Source organism: Agelaius tricolor, unplaced genomic scaffold (assembly GCF_023055355.1).
Source record: "Agelaius tricolor isolate 1412-34295 unplaced genomic scaffold, bAgeTri1.0.p SCAF_26, whole genome shotgun sequence".
In the NCBI taxonomy this organism is placed as follows: domain Eukaryota; kingdom Metazoa; phylum Chordata; class Aves; order Passeriformes; family Icteridae; genus Agelaius; species Agelaius tricolor.
The window spans coordinates 7,713,642-7,731,402 of NW_027269286.1; the positions used below are offsets into that span (position 1 = coordinate 7,713,642).

Below are 17,761 nucleotides of genomic sequence, written 5' to 3' on the forward strand. Positions count from 1 at the left end.
GTCTTAACTTTGAAAATGAACAATGGTAACACTAAGCTCTCATTTTGACTGCAGCTTGGCTTGCTTCTAATGCCATCTAGAAACATCCAGATGGATTTACACTCCACCTGAAAACATGCTAAACTTGCTATTTTCCATTAAAGTGTCTGACTAATATACAGCCATGATAACTCTACTGATTTCACGCAAATACCATGGGATAACGAAAGGGAAATGATCGGTTTAGCCAGAATAACACTACAGCTACCAGTCTGCTTACTGTGGTGTTTCACCGAGAACAGAATTTTTGCTAAATGTGGCAAGGCACAGAAAAATGGGCTCCCAAGGGACTAACACATCTTTTTTGAGGCTAGGGCAGCACAACCTCCCTGCTTGGGTCATCCCTATTCTGAGGCAAGGAAGCAAGTGTTCTTTTCACCCCATCCACACAGTGCTGCCTTCTCCCACAGATAAGCCTATTGGATCCCAATGAGCAGCAGGCAAATGAACTAATATGACTTCTTAGACACCACCCACCTTTATGATATATTGCTATTCTCTGTGACAAATCCTCTGCCACACACTAATCTTACACTATATACAGAAACAAACTAAAGTTGGAGAGAAAAAAGGTGCAAGTTCACCTATTCGAATACGCCTCTTCATTATTCATAGGCAGGTATAGAAAAACTTATTCACCTCTGAATAAAGATGAGATTTTATTTGCAATATTAAGTGGCATTTTTAGTTTAGTGTCCCTTTTTCCCCATATCAAATATTTTTCCCTTTGCAAAAAGCCAGACATGAATTTCACTTCTTTAGTCAACAGCCACTGCGATGCTGACAGTAACTGCAATTCCATTAAAGGAGAAGCAACTATTTATCCTAAAGTTAAAAAAAATCTCAAATAATCTGCCATTGAATCCTCAGATTTCCAAACTACACCCCACTGGCTTCCTAAGAATGTCTGCTGTCCATTTAATACTAGTTTTAAATAATGTTCTAAATGTATTAATATTGCTAACACATTTACCCATTTATTCTTTGGTCCTCAAGTTGTGTGAGAAGTGAGCAGTAGTAACTAGTATTACCATGTAATTAATTAAATACGTGAGACCAAAATCAAATTCTTATAATTCAGACTGCTTTTCCACAAAATCTATCCATTGCTCCATAATTCATTTGTTAATAATATTTATCTAATGGCTGAACTGAATCTGATTTTAATGCTCTGAAATGTCACTCCTCCCCAAGTACTCCAAAAATACAGCTAAGTTCATTCATGTTCTAGTTCTGCAAAGTAATGGGATGTGAACAGAGAAAACTGTAGCCTGTTACCTATGATCTCTTTTCAATTATTGTGAAAGACAAGAGGAAAAACTTGTGTTCTATTTACTCTGTAACACGTAACTTACTTAGCTTAAGCTTTTACATGTGTCAGACATATGAACCTTCATTGAAGTGTAGATACCTGAATTCACTTCTTGCTCTTTGCTTTCATTGGTAAGAGGATTATCATGGAGCTTCAAGTAAATTTCAATTGCTGATCGGGCAGCCTTGAAATAGAAGGCATGTTTCCTGAGCACATCTTCTAATCTCAGAAGGTCTACATAGGCACGGAGAGTCATCTTTCTCATGCAGTATGTGTGGAAGTCAAATTGATCATCTGTTATCTCAAAAAAATGCTTAAAAAAAAAAGAGCACACTCATATACTCATCCTTTACTTACTCTACTTTTTATTAGAGACAGGTGAATAAAGTTACAATTGGTATTATTTACAGACAATATTTAACAAGTATAGACATATCCTTGCAATACTGACTGTTCAAGAGAACCTATCGGTAGGGAAAAATCTCAGTTAACAAAGCCTAAAAAATGTGATTATTCAAAGACTTAGGCACTCTAAAAGCCAGCTGAAATGTGACTTCTGATTAAAAACACAATTGTTAAAAGTCAGCATAAAGTTAATGTAGGAATAGCTGCATAGAAAATATGGTATTTTATAGTGAAACCTTTTCACTTCAATAATAGTCTTTCACATAATAGCTATAGAAGACATCTGTTACAAAAAATCAAGTATTAACCTGTTGTTAAAAGCCATTATACTAGAAGTTTTATATGCTTCTAGCATACAAAACTGTGCTGATTATGTTAACAAATACCTTTATTTGCATATGAGAAATACTGGGGAAGCAGTGGGTGGTGTTTGCACCTACTTACCCTTTCTACTTCATGACATTTTTTCAAGGCGTCACCGTACTTCCCCAGCCTTTGATAAGCTGCAGCACATTCTGTCTGGAACCACATACACTGCATCTCATTAAGGTTCTCCATTGCAGAAGTTCCTTCCTGAAAGAAGAGTCATCATCAGGTTTTGCTATTGTAATTTACTAGCTGCATCTTTTAACTGTGCCTGGTTTCAGGCCATCAGGAGCAAACAATCAATCATTCAATGTACTTGGAATACAACAGGAAATGAACCCAGTGTTCAAGTGAGAATAACACTTGTGATATTCTATGATCCTCCAGATAGAAAGTAATAGATTGAAATGATTTAAAAACCGCAATTACCTCAAGATTAATGTCTTAACAGGTTTTTAAGATGAACTCATGCTTGCACAGTCTCACTTCTACAATTTGGGGGCACAAAATAACATTATTTTAAAATATTCCTTGAGTTCAGCAAAAAATTTTAGCTAGTTTTTCCCCATCAGGTAAGTGGCATCCACCAGTCTATAAATCCACCAATATATTCACTGCTTTAGCACAAATTTCTTAGAATACATTATTACACATTTCTTAGAACTTGTTTGTCCAAATAAATGAAGTCAGATTAATACATGATATTTTGAAAGGAAAAAAAATCCTAAGATTGAGACTTTATAATAGTCATAATGGTCTAGACTGAGTGAACTGGAAAAACATCCCATATATCATTAATATTAGCCATTAGGCTTTCAGAACAATCTTTATAGCAGATACAAGACCCAGTTACACTCAACATTTATTGTTACTGCGGATGATATCCTGTCTTTCCAGATGTCTATGATGAAGTTCTGTCTTTCTTGCTTTAACACTTCTGACAAGCAAATATGATGAGTTTCAGTAATCAAATTTTCAATCATTCTTAGAAATACTAGCAAGCTTGAATCCAATTTCAAGTGTTACCACACCTAGAATTTAAAAGAATGAAGGAGCCTAATTTATGCACTCCAGGATATCCCACAAAGCAGTCTTCATGTTTAGTTCCATAAATTACATGCAAATCTGATATTTATTAATCCAAATTTTGTCCAGTGTAAAAAAAAATAGAATTTAAAGTGCTTATCCCACCTTTTAGGGATAGACTCTGTTTTAACAAAATTTTTGTGCGTAATACTAGCTTGAAGGAATGAAATGTTCAAATATAAATTAATTGATATTAACACTAAATCATAATGAGTATAGTACTATACTCCCGTGCAGTTAGATTGGACGGTACTAAAGGGGAAACAACAAGGTATCCATCAGATGCATTTCCAAAGCAGTATTTTGAAGTATGGCAATAAAAAATACTCCTGGGACAACTACCCTTGAAAAACCTTTTTTTCCAGTATTTAGTGGATCTACACAACTGGAGTGCTGCATCTATCTCCAGGGCCCCCAGCACAAGAGGGACATGAGCCAGTCAGAACAGATTCAGAGAAACACTATCAAGAATCAAAAGGCTGGAACTTGTCCTGTGACAAAAGACAGAGAGTTGAGGTTCACCCTGGAGAAGAGCAGGCAGGCTCCAGGGAAACCTTACAATAGCCTGCCAGTATATAAAGGAAGTTCATAAAACAGAAAGAAAGAGACTATTCACCACGATCAGCAGCAACACCAACAGGAGCAAAAGATTTGAACTAAAAGAGGACAGCTTTATATTGGATGCAAGGAAAAGAAATCTTTCCTGTGAGAATGTGGCAATGCACTGGATTGTAGTTGCCCAGGAAAGCTGTGCATGTCCTGTCCCTGGAAGTGTTCAAGACTGGGATGGGTGCAGCTTTGAGCAACCTGAGTTAGCCAAAGATGTCTACACCCATGGCAGTGGCATTGGACTATTCCATCTTTAAAAGGCTCTTTCCAATACAAACCATTCTACAATTCTGTGTAGTTCCTTACCATCAGGCATAGAAGTATTGTAATAAAAATGGATATTAATAGGATATTTGATCTAAAGTTATGAGTTAAGAAGTACCAGAGGCAAGCAAAACACCTCTTAATTAAAGCAATATACTTGCCCTTGTGAATTTAGAGCACATCTCCTCTGCATCCTTCACCATATTTGCTCGCAGCATGTATTTAGCACATTTAGAATTGATAAATCTGTCTGCAGTATCCAAAGACTGTGCTTCATCCATCCATTTGGCAGCTTCCTTGATGTTACCTACATGCTGTTAGGGAGAAATTAAATAGTTAACTTTCAGTAGAGGCCTGCTATTCACCACCTCCTGAAATCTGTATTTGTTACTGGTATTTCTCCATCAGAACCAAAACCAGTGTTATTCTCACTCCCCCCACTCCCAGATTTTTTTCAAAATTACAATTCACTGTAATTTGTGACTGGCTTTGCAAAACCCAAACAAAAGGGTTTTCATTTCCTTCCTGACAAAACAGTGCCCAAAAAGAAACCCGCATGAAAACTGATGCCCATAACAACTGCTAACTGAAATATTATCCACACATTCACACCAGTCTGATGGGTTAATATGTTTTTTTAATACACTAGGTACTCCACGTGTCCAAATTCCCTTTTTACCTTGTAAATTTTTGCTTTTAAATAGAATAGCTCTATTAATGTTGGAGTGCTTGCAATTGCAGCATTAATGTAATCCAAGGCCAAAGAACACTGGCCAAGTTTGTCAAAGTGCTGTGCCAGGAAATACCGAACCCAAAGCAGTGTTGTTGGGGGCTCTTTCTCTCCATTTTCTGCAACAAAATGGGAAAGGTTACAATAACCAGTAAAGCTGAAGACTGCATTTGAAAAATGAACACAAACAAAGCTTGGCAATTTCAGCAAATATTTCTTGTGATGAATTATTTTACTAGAAAATATAGTAACTATTTTTTTGCAAAAAGTATCAGCACTTCAACAGTTCTTGATAACTTCCATGAACAGTAGTAGTAGTTACAGAGTAATTAACATAAGACCACAGAAACTTACCACATGTACTGAAAAGGTCACAAGTTTTCAAAGAGGCTTCATAACCAGTAACAAGCTCCTGGATTGTAGAAACCTACATACAAAAAATAGTATGTGCTTAAGTTTTGCTTTACTATCATTTTAACAGAAATGAATACACTGAAAAGAACACTTGAACAAATGAGAGAAACTATACAAAAATAACTACTTAATTTGGAAAAAATTGATGTATCTTCACATAGTTTACTTCAGCTTTTGCAGTTATTTTGATCCCCCATTTTAACTAGTGATGTGGCAGGGAAATGGGTTAATCTCAGGCAGCTTACAGCAGAAGGTATTCAAGTGCATATGATTAGTATCTTATGTAAAAATTCCAAAATATAACTTAACTTATGCTATTCATTTTTAAGCATTGAAAGTGAGCCAATTTAAAAAAGGTGCTTTGAAAAAGACCATGCATGAACTTCCCATAACAATGATGACACAGAGACTTTTGTGGTTTTTTTGGCAGGTTGATCTGTATTATTAATGATTTCTGTTTTGTTTGAAAGGTATTGTTGCCTAGAATGCAGGTTCCATCTTTTTACAAAAACCTATACATTGACTGACTGAAGAATAATACTTCCTGAAATCAGACCTTGTCAACAATATTGGTTTTCATTTCTAGGGTGAAGACTCAAAATTCATCCATGCATTTTTAACTCACACTATATAGGTCTGACATTTACAGTAAGCACAAACGTTAGGATCTGTGCATTTTTCCAATTCCAGGTCCATGGCTCAAAAATGCCATTTAGTATTTCTAAACATTTTGTGAAGTGCTCAATCTGTTTTGTAGCTTCATTCAAAACATGCCTGCCATATTCAGCAAGTAACCAATGAGCCTCTTCAGGTAACAAGAACAATATTACAGTAAAAATATGGTCTATGTATATACACCCAAAACACAGAAGGAACTTTAAAATGTAAGACCAGACTGTAAGCACAGCAGGATAACAGCTATATTCGCCATCAGGTGAAATCTCCAGATGGTAAAAACCTAAAACTTCAATGGTTAAAACTTAAGATGATCCTACATTTAAAAAGCTGATTGCAAGAGTAAAATAGAATTGTAGGGAGACAGTAAAATTTTTAAAAGGCACAAATTTACAATGCATGCATTCACTTCAAGATATACTTTGGGAGAGAAGGGAGAAGAGAATAAACCTTGTTCTAGAAGATCAAAGTATACAATCTGAAGGATACTACTTTATTTAACCTAATCCAGCACAATAGGCAAAAATGCTTTCAAAGAGAGCAGAGAAAGCGACAGGCCCAAGTCACACACAGCCACTGTAAATATCTCAGAAGTGTAATAAAATGTATAAACACATACATTCTGGAAAGCTCCGGGCAAATCTCATAAGAAATGAGTTTCAGTAGCAAAATCCCATAAAATAAAATAAAATATTACTGGACTTCAAATAACTATGAAGTGATAAAGGAATGTGAAGAAGTCAGAAGTAAATGGATGAAGGCAAACAAATGCATTAAGTTGTTCCCTGGCCTGCCTCAGACATGTGTTCACTGGAAGAAAACACCCTCAGAAAATATTTGAAGATTCTTTTCTCTTAAAAAAAAGTTTAAAAGCAGAAACACCTGCTTCAGATAGCATGGTTGCAGTGTGTATATGCAACTGTGTAAGTGTTATTTTCTTGCTGACTTTCATTGCAATTTCCAAGTATTCCCAAGTTTTCCTCATCTGGCTGCCACTAACCTCATCATCAGTGAACTGTGCATAAAGGGAGAAAGACTGATTCATTTCTTAAATAAACACCCCCCCCCCCCCCCCCCCCCCCACATTCTAAATAGAAATGTTTAAATTATTGCACACTTGGGAGTACAGCTTCACATCTGGACAAAGACCAAGTTACCACCAAAAAGAATGGCATCACCATCCCTGAGCCACATGTGCCTGGTCCCTGCTTTGGCTGAGTGCTAGTGACTGTATCCAGGGTTATGAGTGATTCCTCCCCGTTCCACCTCAGTGCACCAATGCCCAATTACTCTTTTACTCTTTACTCACTGCCACTTTCTATCAGCAGTGGGCAGTGGCAGTGGACAGACCTGGGACATACATCCTTGTATGAGGGTCTTCAATCAGCTGACAATAACAATTAAATAAAATACTCTAAATCTTGAGGAGATGTAGAATAGCAAGATGTGTTCTGTTGTAAAGATGCCAAGTTCTTCCAAATTCAGAACTCTGCAGAGGTTTTGGCTTTTGCAGCTCAAGAAAATGCACTGTAATTGTCATTCTGGAAGCTACTATGAACAATACATTTGGAAACAAGTATTCAGTGAAACCAACAGCTAAGAAAACACAAATGGAATAACTGGATTTTTGCAGATATACTCAATGAAAATGGCAGTATTTTTCCCTTACTTTTATGCTTATGCTACAGTCTCTTACTAGCAACTTAGGAAAATAATGCCAGGTTGGTGTGCCCCTTCAGGGAGCAAATGATCTGGAAATATGAACCATAATTTCTGTGTCCATATTAACTGCAAATTTAGTTGCAAAATCTGTCTCTTGAATTTGCTAGTATCTGTATTCTAGAGTTATCACTGCCATCTTAAAGGCAATAATATTTCACTTTTCTAAAAGCCACAGCATACTTCATAATTTTATAATTTCCAAAAAAACTGTGCTGAGGTATCTGGAAATACCATATTGTCCACAAGCTAATTTCAAAAAGAATTATTCTAGGAAACCAATGTTTGTTCTCTTGCCATTGAGTTGAGAAAGCTTAAGGTATCACAAAAGTGTAGCTGAAGTCACCAACAAATCTCTCATTTCCTTACAAAAAAAGACTGAATTGATTCCTAGGGTCACCAGTTTCAGAAACCTCTTAATCAAAATTCAAGCCACAAGCCTTTTCATAGGTCACTGTCTACATCTTTCATTCATTATGGAAGAACAATGAGCTGAGCAGCAAGAATCCAAGAAAGAGAAAATGGGCTTTAGCCTTCTCATTTGCACAAACAAGTGAAGTGACCATTTTTCCTCCTATAGCCTAAAGATTGAAATTGTACGCGCTCACAAACCATTATATATTCTTGGCAACTGTAGTAATCCTGAAAGTCAAAAAAGCACTTTCCACACTTGGTACTACATCAGCCAAAGACTCTACAAAGGTGGCAATGCTCTTCCATTCCCGTGCAGTTTCTTTCCATTGGAAAGGACAATTTTGTAAGTAAACTTTGAGTAAATGTCTTAAAATGAATAGTTGAGAAATAGAAACAGACAGCAATAAATATAATACACACACACCTTAATTTCTTTTTAAATTATAAGTAACAAGGATCCAATTGAGTTAAAATAGCCTTTTTCTGTGATCACTTTTTCATAGTTACCTGATTACACCAAGATATGTTTTGTGTCCTCTTTGTAAGGGACAGCCTAAGGGACTGTTTTCCAGGTAAACAGGCAATGACCAGAATTCTTATACCACCTTTTGTAGCTATCACAGTGGCAACTATAGGCCAGTCATCAAATCAAAATCTGTGCTGTATGCTATGCCATACACCAAATGACTCCTGCTACAGAAATTTTTCTTTAGACAAAAAGAGGTCTCTAAAAGGCCTCAAAAAACAACAGGTAAGAATTACAGTAGCCTAAATTTTATCTTGATTTTTTTTTCTATATTCCATGTTATAATATGTAATTGAATGAAATGACAAATGTGAGGTGAAATACATAATGGAACATGAACTCAGCAGCCCACTACCACAAAGCAAGGATGCAAATTTTCAAGCACAAGGCCTAAATTTTCTGTTTTATTAATGGAACCTAAATATCTATATTCCATAGCCTATTAAAACTGTAATAGACTTCTGTTTCAATGACAACCTTCCAAACACCAATACGGTATTTTCTTCAACAAAACAACTGCAAAAAGAGGAACTGAATTATTGTCATGTACTATAAATTGGTTAGACTTAAGTTGTGTCAATAGTAATTTTTAAAGACTTCAGCTTGTTAATTTATCAGTTACAAACACTTCATTTAAGTACATCTGCAAGTTTGAAACCCCCTTGAGCTGGAGACTCTTCAATAGGGGAAAACTACGGCTAATCATTCTCATAACCTCCTACAAAGGATTAGGAGAAAAACTAGACAACAGTTTTCCATCAGGAAACTTAACAATGCTTCTCTTAAGCAACTTCTGGGTACTTGTTTGGTAGTCATTAGAGCAGATAGGCACTGGAAAAATAAAAATTTCACAAATCTCACCTGCTCAGGTTTATCTGTCTCAGAAAGCTCCTGAACAAAAATGTAAGGGAAGGATGACATAGAAGAATCATTCTACATTCAAAAGCCATCTAGTATCAGACTGGAAAAAACAGAGTGAAAGTCTGGGTGCTTCTTATTCCCCATCTAAGCAACAGAACTCATTTAAGACATCCAATCCTGAAGTACATCAACCTTCAGTTGCAGGGAAAAGACCTGTAACATTCAGGAATCAAAACTGCCCTGGTATTACTGAGCAGGTATCTTCCAAATAGTTAGCAGCCTGAAAGTTCAAACACTAACTATATTTTGGCACAAGGACCAGATATATTCTCTATGGGCAGGCCCTTCATTTCATGGACTGTGTTACATGGAGCATTACCTTCTGAGTTTCAATATGCAGACAATTTTAAAGACAGCTGTAGCACTTTCCTGAGGAGGGCAATGGTTTGCTGCCAAACTTTTCTCCCTCCTTCAAAATAAGGGAGTAATTTTAAAAGAATATAATCTTATATTGATAAAGCACTTCTAGCAAAAGGTCCTCTAAAGCAGAAAAGCCTGGAAAAGAGGGAAAACAGCTGGCAAGAGGGGACACCCTTTATGAACTTGCTCATCCTCCACAGGATGAAGGTATTCTGTGCTGTAAAATAAATAGGATGATTCCTAAAACAGATGTTCTCTAATCTGGAATCTGATAATTTCACTCAGATGGCAGGCAGCTTCTTATGATTTGCAGTGTTGATATGGGTGGTCTTCACCACTGGGAAGATGGATTTTTCAGGTGGTTCTGCAGCTCTGGAGCTGGAGAAGGACTGCAGAAACCAACCTGCAAAGGCAGTATTTCCTCATGTTGCGTTTTCACTTAAGGCAAAATGATGCTGACAGGGGAAAAAAGAGCATGTGTTCTTGCCCTTCAAGGAAAGATTATGTCATCTGTCCTTGAAAATTAGAATTGAACAATGTTTCTGCTTAAATAGAGAGTTCTCCACAGAAGCATCTTTCCTGAAGAAAACTTGTTTCTTGCAGATAATGCATGGTGCTGACAATATTGGTCCTGCTGGTCACAGAAACTGATCCCAAAGCAGCACTTGCTTTATCATCAGCAAATCAAATATCTCTGAATCAAATGAGTACTTATTTTTGAAAAAACAACTCCTAAAGATGCAAGCAACTTCAATAGCAGAAAAGTACGTCTCAAGGCTGAATAACATCTCAAAAGTACATCTCAAAGTACAACTGAATTTTTCCAGTATCTCCCTTCACTGGCTTTGCTAACAGTAGTGCTCAAAGTGAAAGCTTTCTGGTTCCACAAGAATAGTATTCTTTATTGAAGAATATGGAATTTTATTGAGTTTGTGACACCACTTTTCCAGCCCAGCAGAAGCAACATCCATTAAACTTATACCTATTTGTCACTATTATGCCTATCTGAGAAACTGAAAAATAGCTGTACTTATCAAAATATCTGATCCCTCTATATCTAGATATCTCCATATTGGCAGATTGAAATATTTAGAAACCATTTGCAAATGGCTTTGCTACAGAGTACCCAAAGGAAACTGATGTTGTGCAACTTCAAAATAGTCAATCCTCATCATCTAGAAAAAAAATGGGATACCTAGAGACTGAATGACAAACAGCTTTTTAAGTATTATCCTTGTGCCAGAAAACCATGTTGACATTAACAGAAAGTCCTTGTGACCAAATTAGGAATATCTTTCACTATACAAAGAAAAATCTACTGCATGCCCTGAGGCAACACTCTAAATGCCTCTTGGGAAATGGAGAAGCAACAATAAAAACAGTCCACAAGAGTCCTATGTCAATACTTGAAGTCTTTGCCACAACAAGATTTTATCTAAGAGACTGTTAAGAAGGTGCATGAAGAGGTATCACTACCAGATCATGCAGAAGTGGTATCAATACACCCTGAGTAGCACTTATGAGCCTAGTACCAAATAAATTAAGACTGAAAAAATATAATGCAGTTGCTACCTCGGAGTTCTGGAGAAGGCCTTTGATGACAACATTTTGAACTTGGTTTGCAGCTGGTCTGTGGCACACCAAGCCAAGGCTTTCTTGAGTTTTCTCCAGTATCAGTCCATTTCTGAGAAAGTGCTAATCATTCACACACACACAGAGCCAGCCAACACAACAGAGCTGAAAGCTGAACTCACTAAAAATGAAGATTCCCACTGCAATAAGCTGGTTCCCTATTCTTCTTTTGATTCTATGGTCTCCACACCATTCTAAACTGAACTTTCCCCAGAAACAGCTTAGCACTAGAAAAAGCTCTGACACAACAACAGCACAAACAAGAATGTCTCCTGCTGCTCACAGAGACACCTTCATAGTGTCTTTGTGAGCAGAGACTTTTACTTCAGTAAACTGAATATTCAAATAAATTAGTCCAATTGTGAAAGCCTAGTCAGCCTCATACAAACAACTTCCATTGCTTGCACATAAGGCTAACATCTGAATGCAATAAAAAAGTCACAATCAAAAGTTATTCTACAACCTTCACACCATGAAAATCAAACCAGAAAAACAGGACAAGCACAACTTGTCCTTTACTTAACACAAGTCACCTTAAATTTCTTGTTTATCTTTGACATATACAGATATCAAGGATGTAGCTTTACTGTTTTGTGTAATACCCAATGAAATAGTTGCTTTAAAACTAACAGCAATTCACATGTAGGTACATCTCTAAATTTATTCAACTGAGCCATCAATACTCCCTTCTGCTTCCCTCAGAAAACCACTTTTAAATGTGTGCATATGCTTACGTTACACAGGGAAAGACAAAAATACGTAAACTGCAGTAGAACACACATCTTCTGGCATCATGGTTAGTCACCAACTTCAGCATTTCTCTGTGTGTGGTGGTTAAGCAGACATTTACTCTCAGGAATTTTGCCACAGAGCTACCAGCTTGTAAGGACTGGCTAACCACAAAGCAGTAATTTTGCACTACCATATTTAAAACCACTGGTGTCCATCGCTGCTAGCACTGCTAACAGCTGATCTTGAAATAAAACAAGTGATACTTTTTCTAGTGTCAATAGCACAAATGAACACACAGGCTATCAGAAACACTAAACTCCAGAAGAAGAAACTTCCTCCATTTATCTAACTAAGTAATCTAGTTTGCATTGTCATTAAAAAAATAACTTGTAACAGCTATTCTGTATGCTTGCTCTGGTGAAGCAACGCGCCCTTAAAAATAATTGCTATGTACAAGCATAATCAATTGGAAAATTTATAGCAGCTGTAGCACGATACAAATACAAATTCAGAGCACACCAACACTAAGATGACACTGTGGTCATCACACAACTCATTTAACGAGAATCTGGTTTTCTGAAAGCTTTTGGATAAGTCTGGAGACTGCACTAAAGAAAGCAAATCATTTCACATGAGCAAAACATCAGTAGGAGCAATCATGAGCCGAACTATCTAGAGGATTTCTTGTGAGTCTCCAAATGGGTTAATCCCAATATAGGTCACTCAAACTAAAAAAGCTCTCTTGATAAAATAGCTCACAAATCAACTGCTAGACCTGTCAGCTCCTGGCTTACATGTTACCTCAAAGACCTAAACTGTCAGCCCTCAGCATGTTTTACACTCCCCATTCACACTGCAGAGTGGAAGCATTGTATCCTTGCTGTACCTACAATGGCATTTCCAAGCTTGCTCCTTCCTCTATTTATTTTAAAATATTTCCTTACTCCTTTCCTGCTACTCCAGCAGCACAATACAAATGCTATCTTTCACCATGAATGTACCAGTTGTCAGCCAGATCCTGGGTAAGTCCACTAACCAGATCACCCCTCCTGGAATTTTAACTCAAAGACACTACTTCCTAACACTTGAAATGATGGAGCCAGCATGAACAAAGGACTGTCCTTGGTTAATCTTTCAGAACTATTTCTTCTTAAAATGCAGTTTCCTAACAGAATTAATGTTTTTTACTTCCTTATGTAATCCACCAATAATCTGCAGAGAACATCTAACTAAAAATAAAAAAATAACAATCAACCAACAGTGGCAACTTGCTTTATATTGCTTTAGCTTTCCACATTAAGGAAGAAATATGCCTTCTTTCCAGAAAGGTTAAAGAAAGATCTTCACTGAAGACAGCCTACCTTCCTGTGTAGACAGTCTTACACCTTTTTTTGAGACTGTTGTTTCTGATGTTTCTTCCAGCCAGACATTTTCTGTCATCCAGTATTTCCTCACAGTCTCCATGATTTTAGATACTCAGAAAAAGGGCACATGTGCACTAATGTCGAGCTTCAATGGAATCAACCAATGCACCTGCAACACAATCGACGTAAACCTTGATGTTGACTAATTGAAGATCTTCACTCCTTGGATTTTTTATCTCATGGATACAGAGACCAGCATGTATGAGGAACCAAAGAGGATTTCTGAGCATTGATCAAGTACAAAGAGAATTTTCTGGGGAGGAGGTGAGGGTAGCACTTCAAGATCCATTTCTTGTGAGGAAGAGTAACAAATGAGGCTCTTCACAGATATTTCTAATACACCTGGAACTGTAGCTTACAGAATGTGAAAATTACTTCATCTCGTGTAATTGCTTACACTTCAGGTTATTAGCTTCCAGCAGAAACATGTGGCCAAGAGCCACTGTTACATTCACCCTGGCCAGTAACTTTGCATAAACATCAAAACTCATAATAATAAAGTGGCACTCCTAAATCCTAGTTTTTCTTCTCAAACATACAAAGCCTACAGCTTACTCCTGACATAAGAATTATACCAACTATGCAAATTTTATTCAAGCAGAAAGATATGAGAAGGACGTCATTTAGTCAAGTACTCTTGCTAATTAGAAGCTAAAAAAACTGATAAAAAGATTTAATAATCCTCCATGTTATACAGTAGGCTTTTTAAATTAAAAGTTTTACAAAATCAATTGCCAATATTACAAAAAAAGTAAGCAGACATTGACTCAAATGGCCTTTGTCCAACTGTTCATCCTGCAATTCAATGCCCCCCTCCTTATTCCAATATTACAGTAATTTTATGCTACGGCATGTTACAGAACTGGACTCAGGATACTGAATAGCTGGCATGTTGTTTAAAAAGTATATTTATATTTTTATATTTTTTGTATTTTATATTATTTGCAGTATCTTTATAATCAAAAGTTCTATCCAGGAAAAACTCAGGAATATGGCTATACTTTGCTGATATCAGTATTTTTATAATAACAAACTCCAGATACTACAGCACAAAGCAAAGTATAAACACTATGAAACTACTTGTAGCATAGAAGAAAAGCCCTGCAGCTAGACAGAAAATCTCTTTGCCTGCATGGGAGACTAAGACACCCACATTACAGTAATTAAATTTACACATAGACTATATTGTGTTGAGACCTTTTCCTTGTAAATGCTCCATGTTTCTCAGCATATAAAAATCCCCACATATACAGTCACATTTCAAAACCTTTCATTCACATAGTAGTAGTTTAGGTGATTATTCCAAAAAGTCTCAACAAATGATGAAAATTAAATTGTTCATACCATTACAGAAATATCAACTATAAGTAAAAACATATAGTAGATTTATATTTTTAAAAGCTGTGTTTTAAATAACATTGCAAAGTTGTAGAGGAAAGCAGGTTATCTTGTTAATAAAACTCCCAAAACAAATCCACTTAAGTTTCTTTATGTTGGATGAAGTTTCTTTGTTATGGCTTCCCTGCTATCCTCCCATGTATCTCTCCTGCACAGAATTCACTGTAATTAGCTACCTACAATTCTTACTACATGGTCTTTGGTTAAAAGTCACAAAGACCACAAATTCACTTTAAAATACACGTTACCTCCAAGCATGTTTATGAATCGATGATGCAAAAATCTTAGTATTTTATGGCAAGATCAAGAATATCAAGTGAATAAATCTCTAATGGCAATATGAAAACTACCTGTCTTGAATGTTCTTAAGAAACTACTTTTTTTTCAGAAATAACTACAATTCTTCAAAACGCACTATCATAACTGGCCCCACTATGCACAAGCACCTCTCATAGATTTTTTTTTAATCACGTCTGTGGACTTTCCAAAGTAGGACAACTAGTATTTTTTATTTTCACATGTTTAATCCATGCATCTTTTCAAGTTTGGCATTGCAGAAACGCTTTGTTGAGCAACTCCATTTTAGCTTATTAGCACAACATACAAAGGAAAAAACTGAGTACAAATCTAAAGCTGTACAGACTCAGACACTGGTACTCAAACACTTGCACTGTTCTTTCAGCAAAAATGGCAGGGTGGAACAGACAATTGGAAATGTAAATTACTCTGTCTGCACGTCAGGCTTAGATAATCCATTCTGAATTGCATGAGAGACTCATAAATCAGCTCTCTAAGAACATAATCTGCTGTAGTCCTATAAATTCTGTGTCTTTTATTCTCCCCTTCAAAATACACAGTATAGAAAGAACGAGAACTTTTCTGGTGCAGAATTTCTATATATTAAAACTCCAATATGAGGATGACAGCTCATGGAACTTGTTTTATCACCTCCCATAAAGCAAGCTATTTTTTGGGCTAAAGGCCATGTTCTCTTTAAACACATGGCATTGTAGTTGTCACTGTAGATCACAGTAAGGCACCAGGTACTGGCAACAGCAGATACAGGTAACAAGTCCTGATCTCCAAAGCACAGCACCTCATTTATAAACTCACATATGACATCTGTCAAGCCTTAGACATCTGCAACACTGAGCACCTCCCCACAGCTGCACACTTACACAGCACATCAAGGGGAGGGGCAACAGCACACTGACCCCACCAGTGTCACACCAAACGTCCCATCTGCATAATGTTACCAACACCAGCAGGTTTGCTAGAAGAAACTGACTCCATCAGCAGAAACCTACTCAGTGAACATGAGCTATCCCACCTGAGAAATTAATCTCGATGCAATTATGACTTTATTAGACTTTTATTAGTATTTTGTCCTCCACTTTTCCTTCATCGTCCAGCTGGGGGCAAACTCATATTCAGTGAGCATCTACATCAACAGCCTAGCCAAATGATTGCTGAATTCTAAGCTGGAAGCATTCTTTACACAGCTCTTTTTCTTTGAGACTACAAGCAGATGATCACTGACAAAATACCAAATGCACAACACTTTTCACTAGAATTTGCACTGTGAAATTTTGCAGAAATAAAGACAGATACCATATGTGCCACTTTGAGAGCTCCAAAATCAAGGCTGATGAAGGACTGTATGGAAACAATCATATGTGATCTACAAATCACATCCTCAGCCTAACCCCACTGCACTCTTTAATAAACAACCTGTTCTTTGGCCTACCTCGAAGCATCGGCTTCACGTGCTTCATGTGACCTGTGGTGAACCATGCATTTGCTCACATTTAACATAAACCTAATGTGGGTCTGCAGCTACTCAGCTGTATTTTGAAGTTAATCCATTTCTAAAAGGCAGATTCTGTGACAAGTTTTTTCCCTTTGTGCATAGCCTGAAGCAAGAAACTCTAGGAAGTGATTAGGGTTCTGCTGGCAAATGGATATAAAAATCACAGCTGGAGATTCCAAATTACAGTATGTGGATTAGGGATCTCAGTGCTTCTGTATACAGGCATTCATGCATAATCAGCATGTCAGTCTTTACTGTGCCTTCCTGCACTGTTTGCTGTAGTGTCTCAGTGCTGCCACACTAACATAAAATGCACTTGCCCTGGCGCCGCAGCAGCAGTTCAGACAAGCCTACCTGTTGGCAGGTAAATGGCGACAAGCTGGTCCTGGACTTGCAGGTGAAACAAAGTAACAAGATTAAGAATCATGAAGGTTTGAAGAGACTTCTACAAACTGCCTAGTCCAACCCCTTGTTACAGAACAGGGACAGCTGAAGCAGACTATTCCTGGCCATCTCCAAGAAGGCAACTTCACTACCTCTCAAAAACCTGTTCTTATGTTTGACAACCTCTACAACAATTGTGTCTTTTCTTTTGCTCAGATATTCTCTTGTATTTTAATTCATGCATATAATATCTTGTCTCTGAGCACCAATGAGAAGCATCTGCCTTGTCTTTTCTCATTCTTGCCTTCAGTTAGTTACATACACAACATTCCATCTAAACCTTCTCTTGGCCAGGCTGAACTAAGGCACTGCACAAAGATGCGCCCACTACTAGCCCCACTGTCACCTACTTGGGGACACCAGCTGGAGTTCATGCAGCAGATGACAACACTGAGCCTGGCAGTTCAGTTAGTTTTCAGTACAAATTACTGTCTACTAAGGTGTACTTCAACATGTTGTCTGTGTTACTACAGATGGTGAC

At 37.1% G+C, this 17,761-nt stretch overlaps 1 protein-coding gene across 3 annotated transcripts in view; it reads right to left on the minus strand.

Annotated features, from left to right (window-relative positions):
• The window catches only part of NAA16 (N-alpha-acetyltransferase 16, NatA auxiliary subunit), a 61,402-nt gene that overhangs the window by 7,310 nt on the left and 36,331 nt on the right, over positions 1-17,761 (minus strand). The window contains exons 10-14 of one of the 3 annotated variants that reach the window (XM_071448273.1): positions 5,166-5,238; positions 4,761-4,930; positions 4,243-4,395; positions 2,201-2,329; positions 1,451-1,664 (exon numbers count right to left, since the gene is read on the minus strand). In XM_071448273.1, coding sequence (XP_071304374.1) covers positions 1,451-1,664; positions 2,201-2,329; positions 4,243-4,395; positions 4,761-4,930; positions 5,166-5,238 — 739 coding nt within the window. Of the gene's footprint in view, positions 1-1,450; positions 1,665-2,200; positions 2,330-4,238; positions 4,396-4,760; positions 4,931-5,165; positions 5,239-13,565; positions 13,738-17,761 lie in introns of those variants that run through there. The other 2 variants (XM_071448274.1, XR_011682462.1) reach the window with 2 other exon arrangements.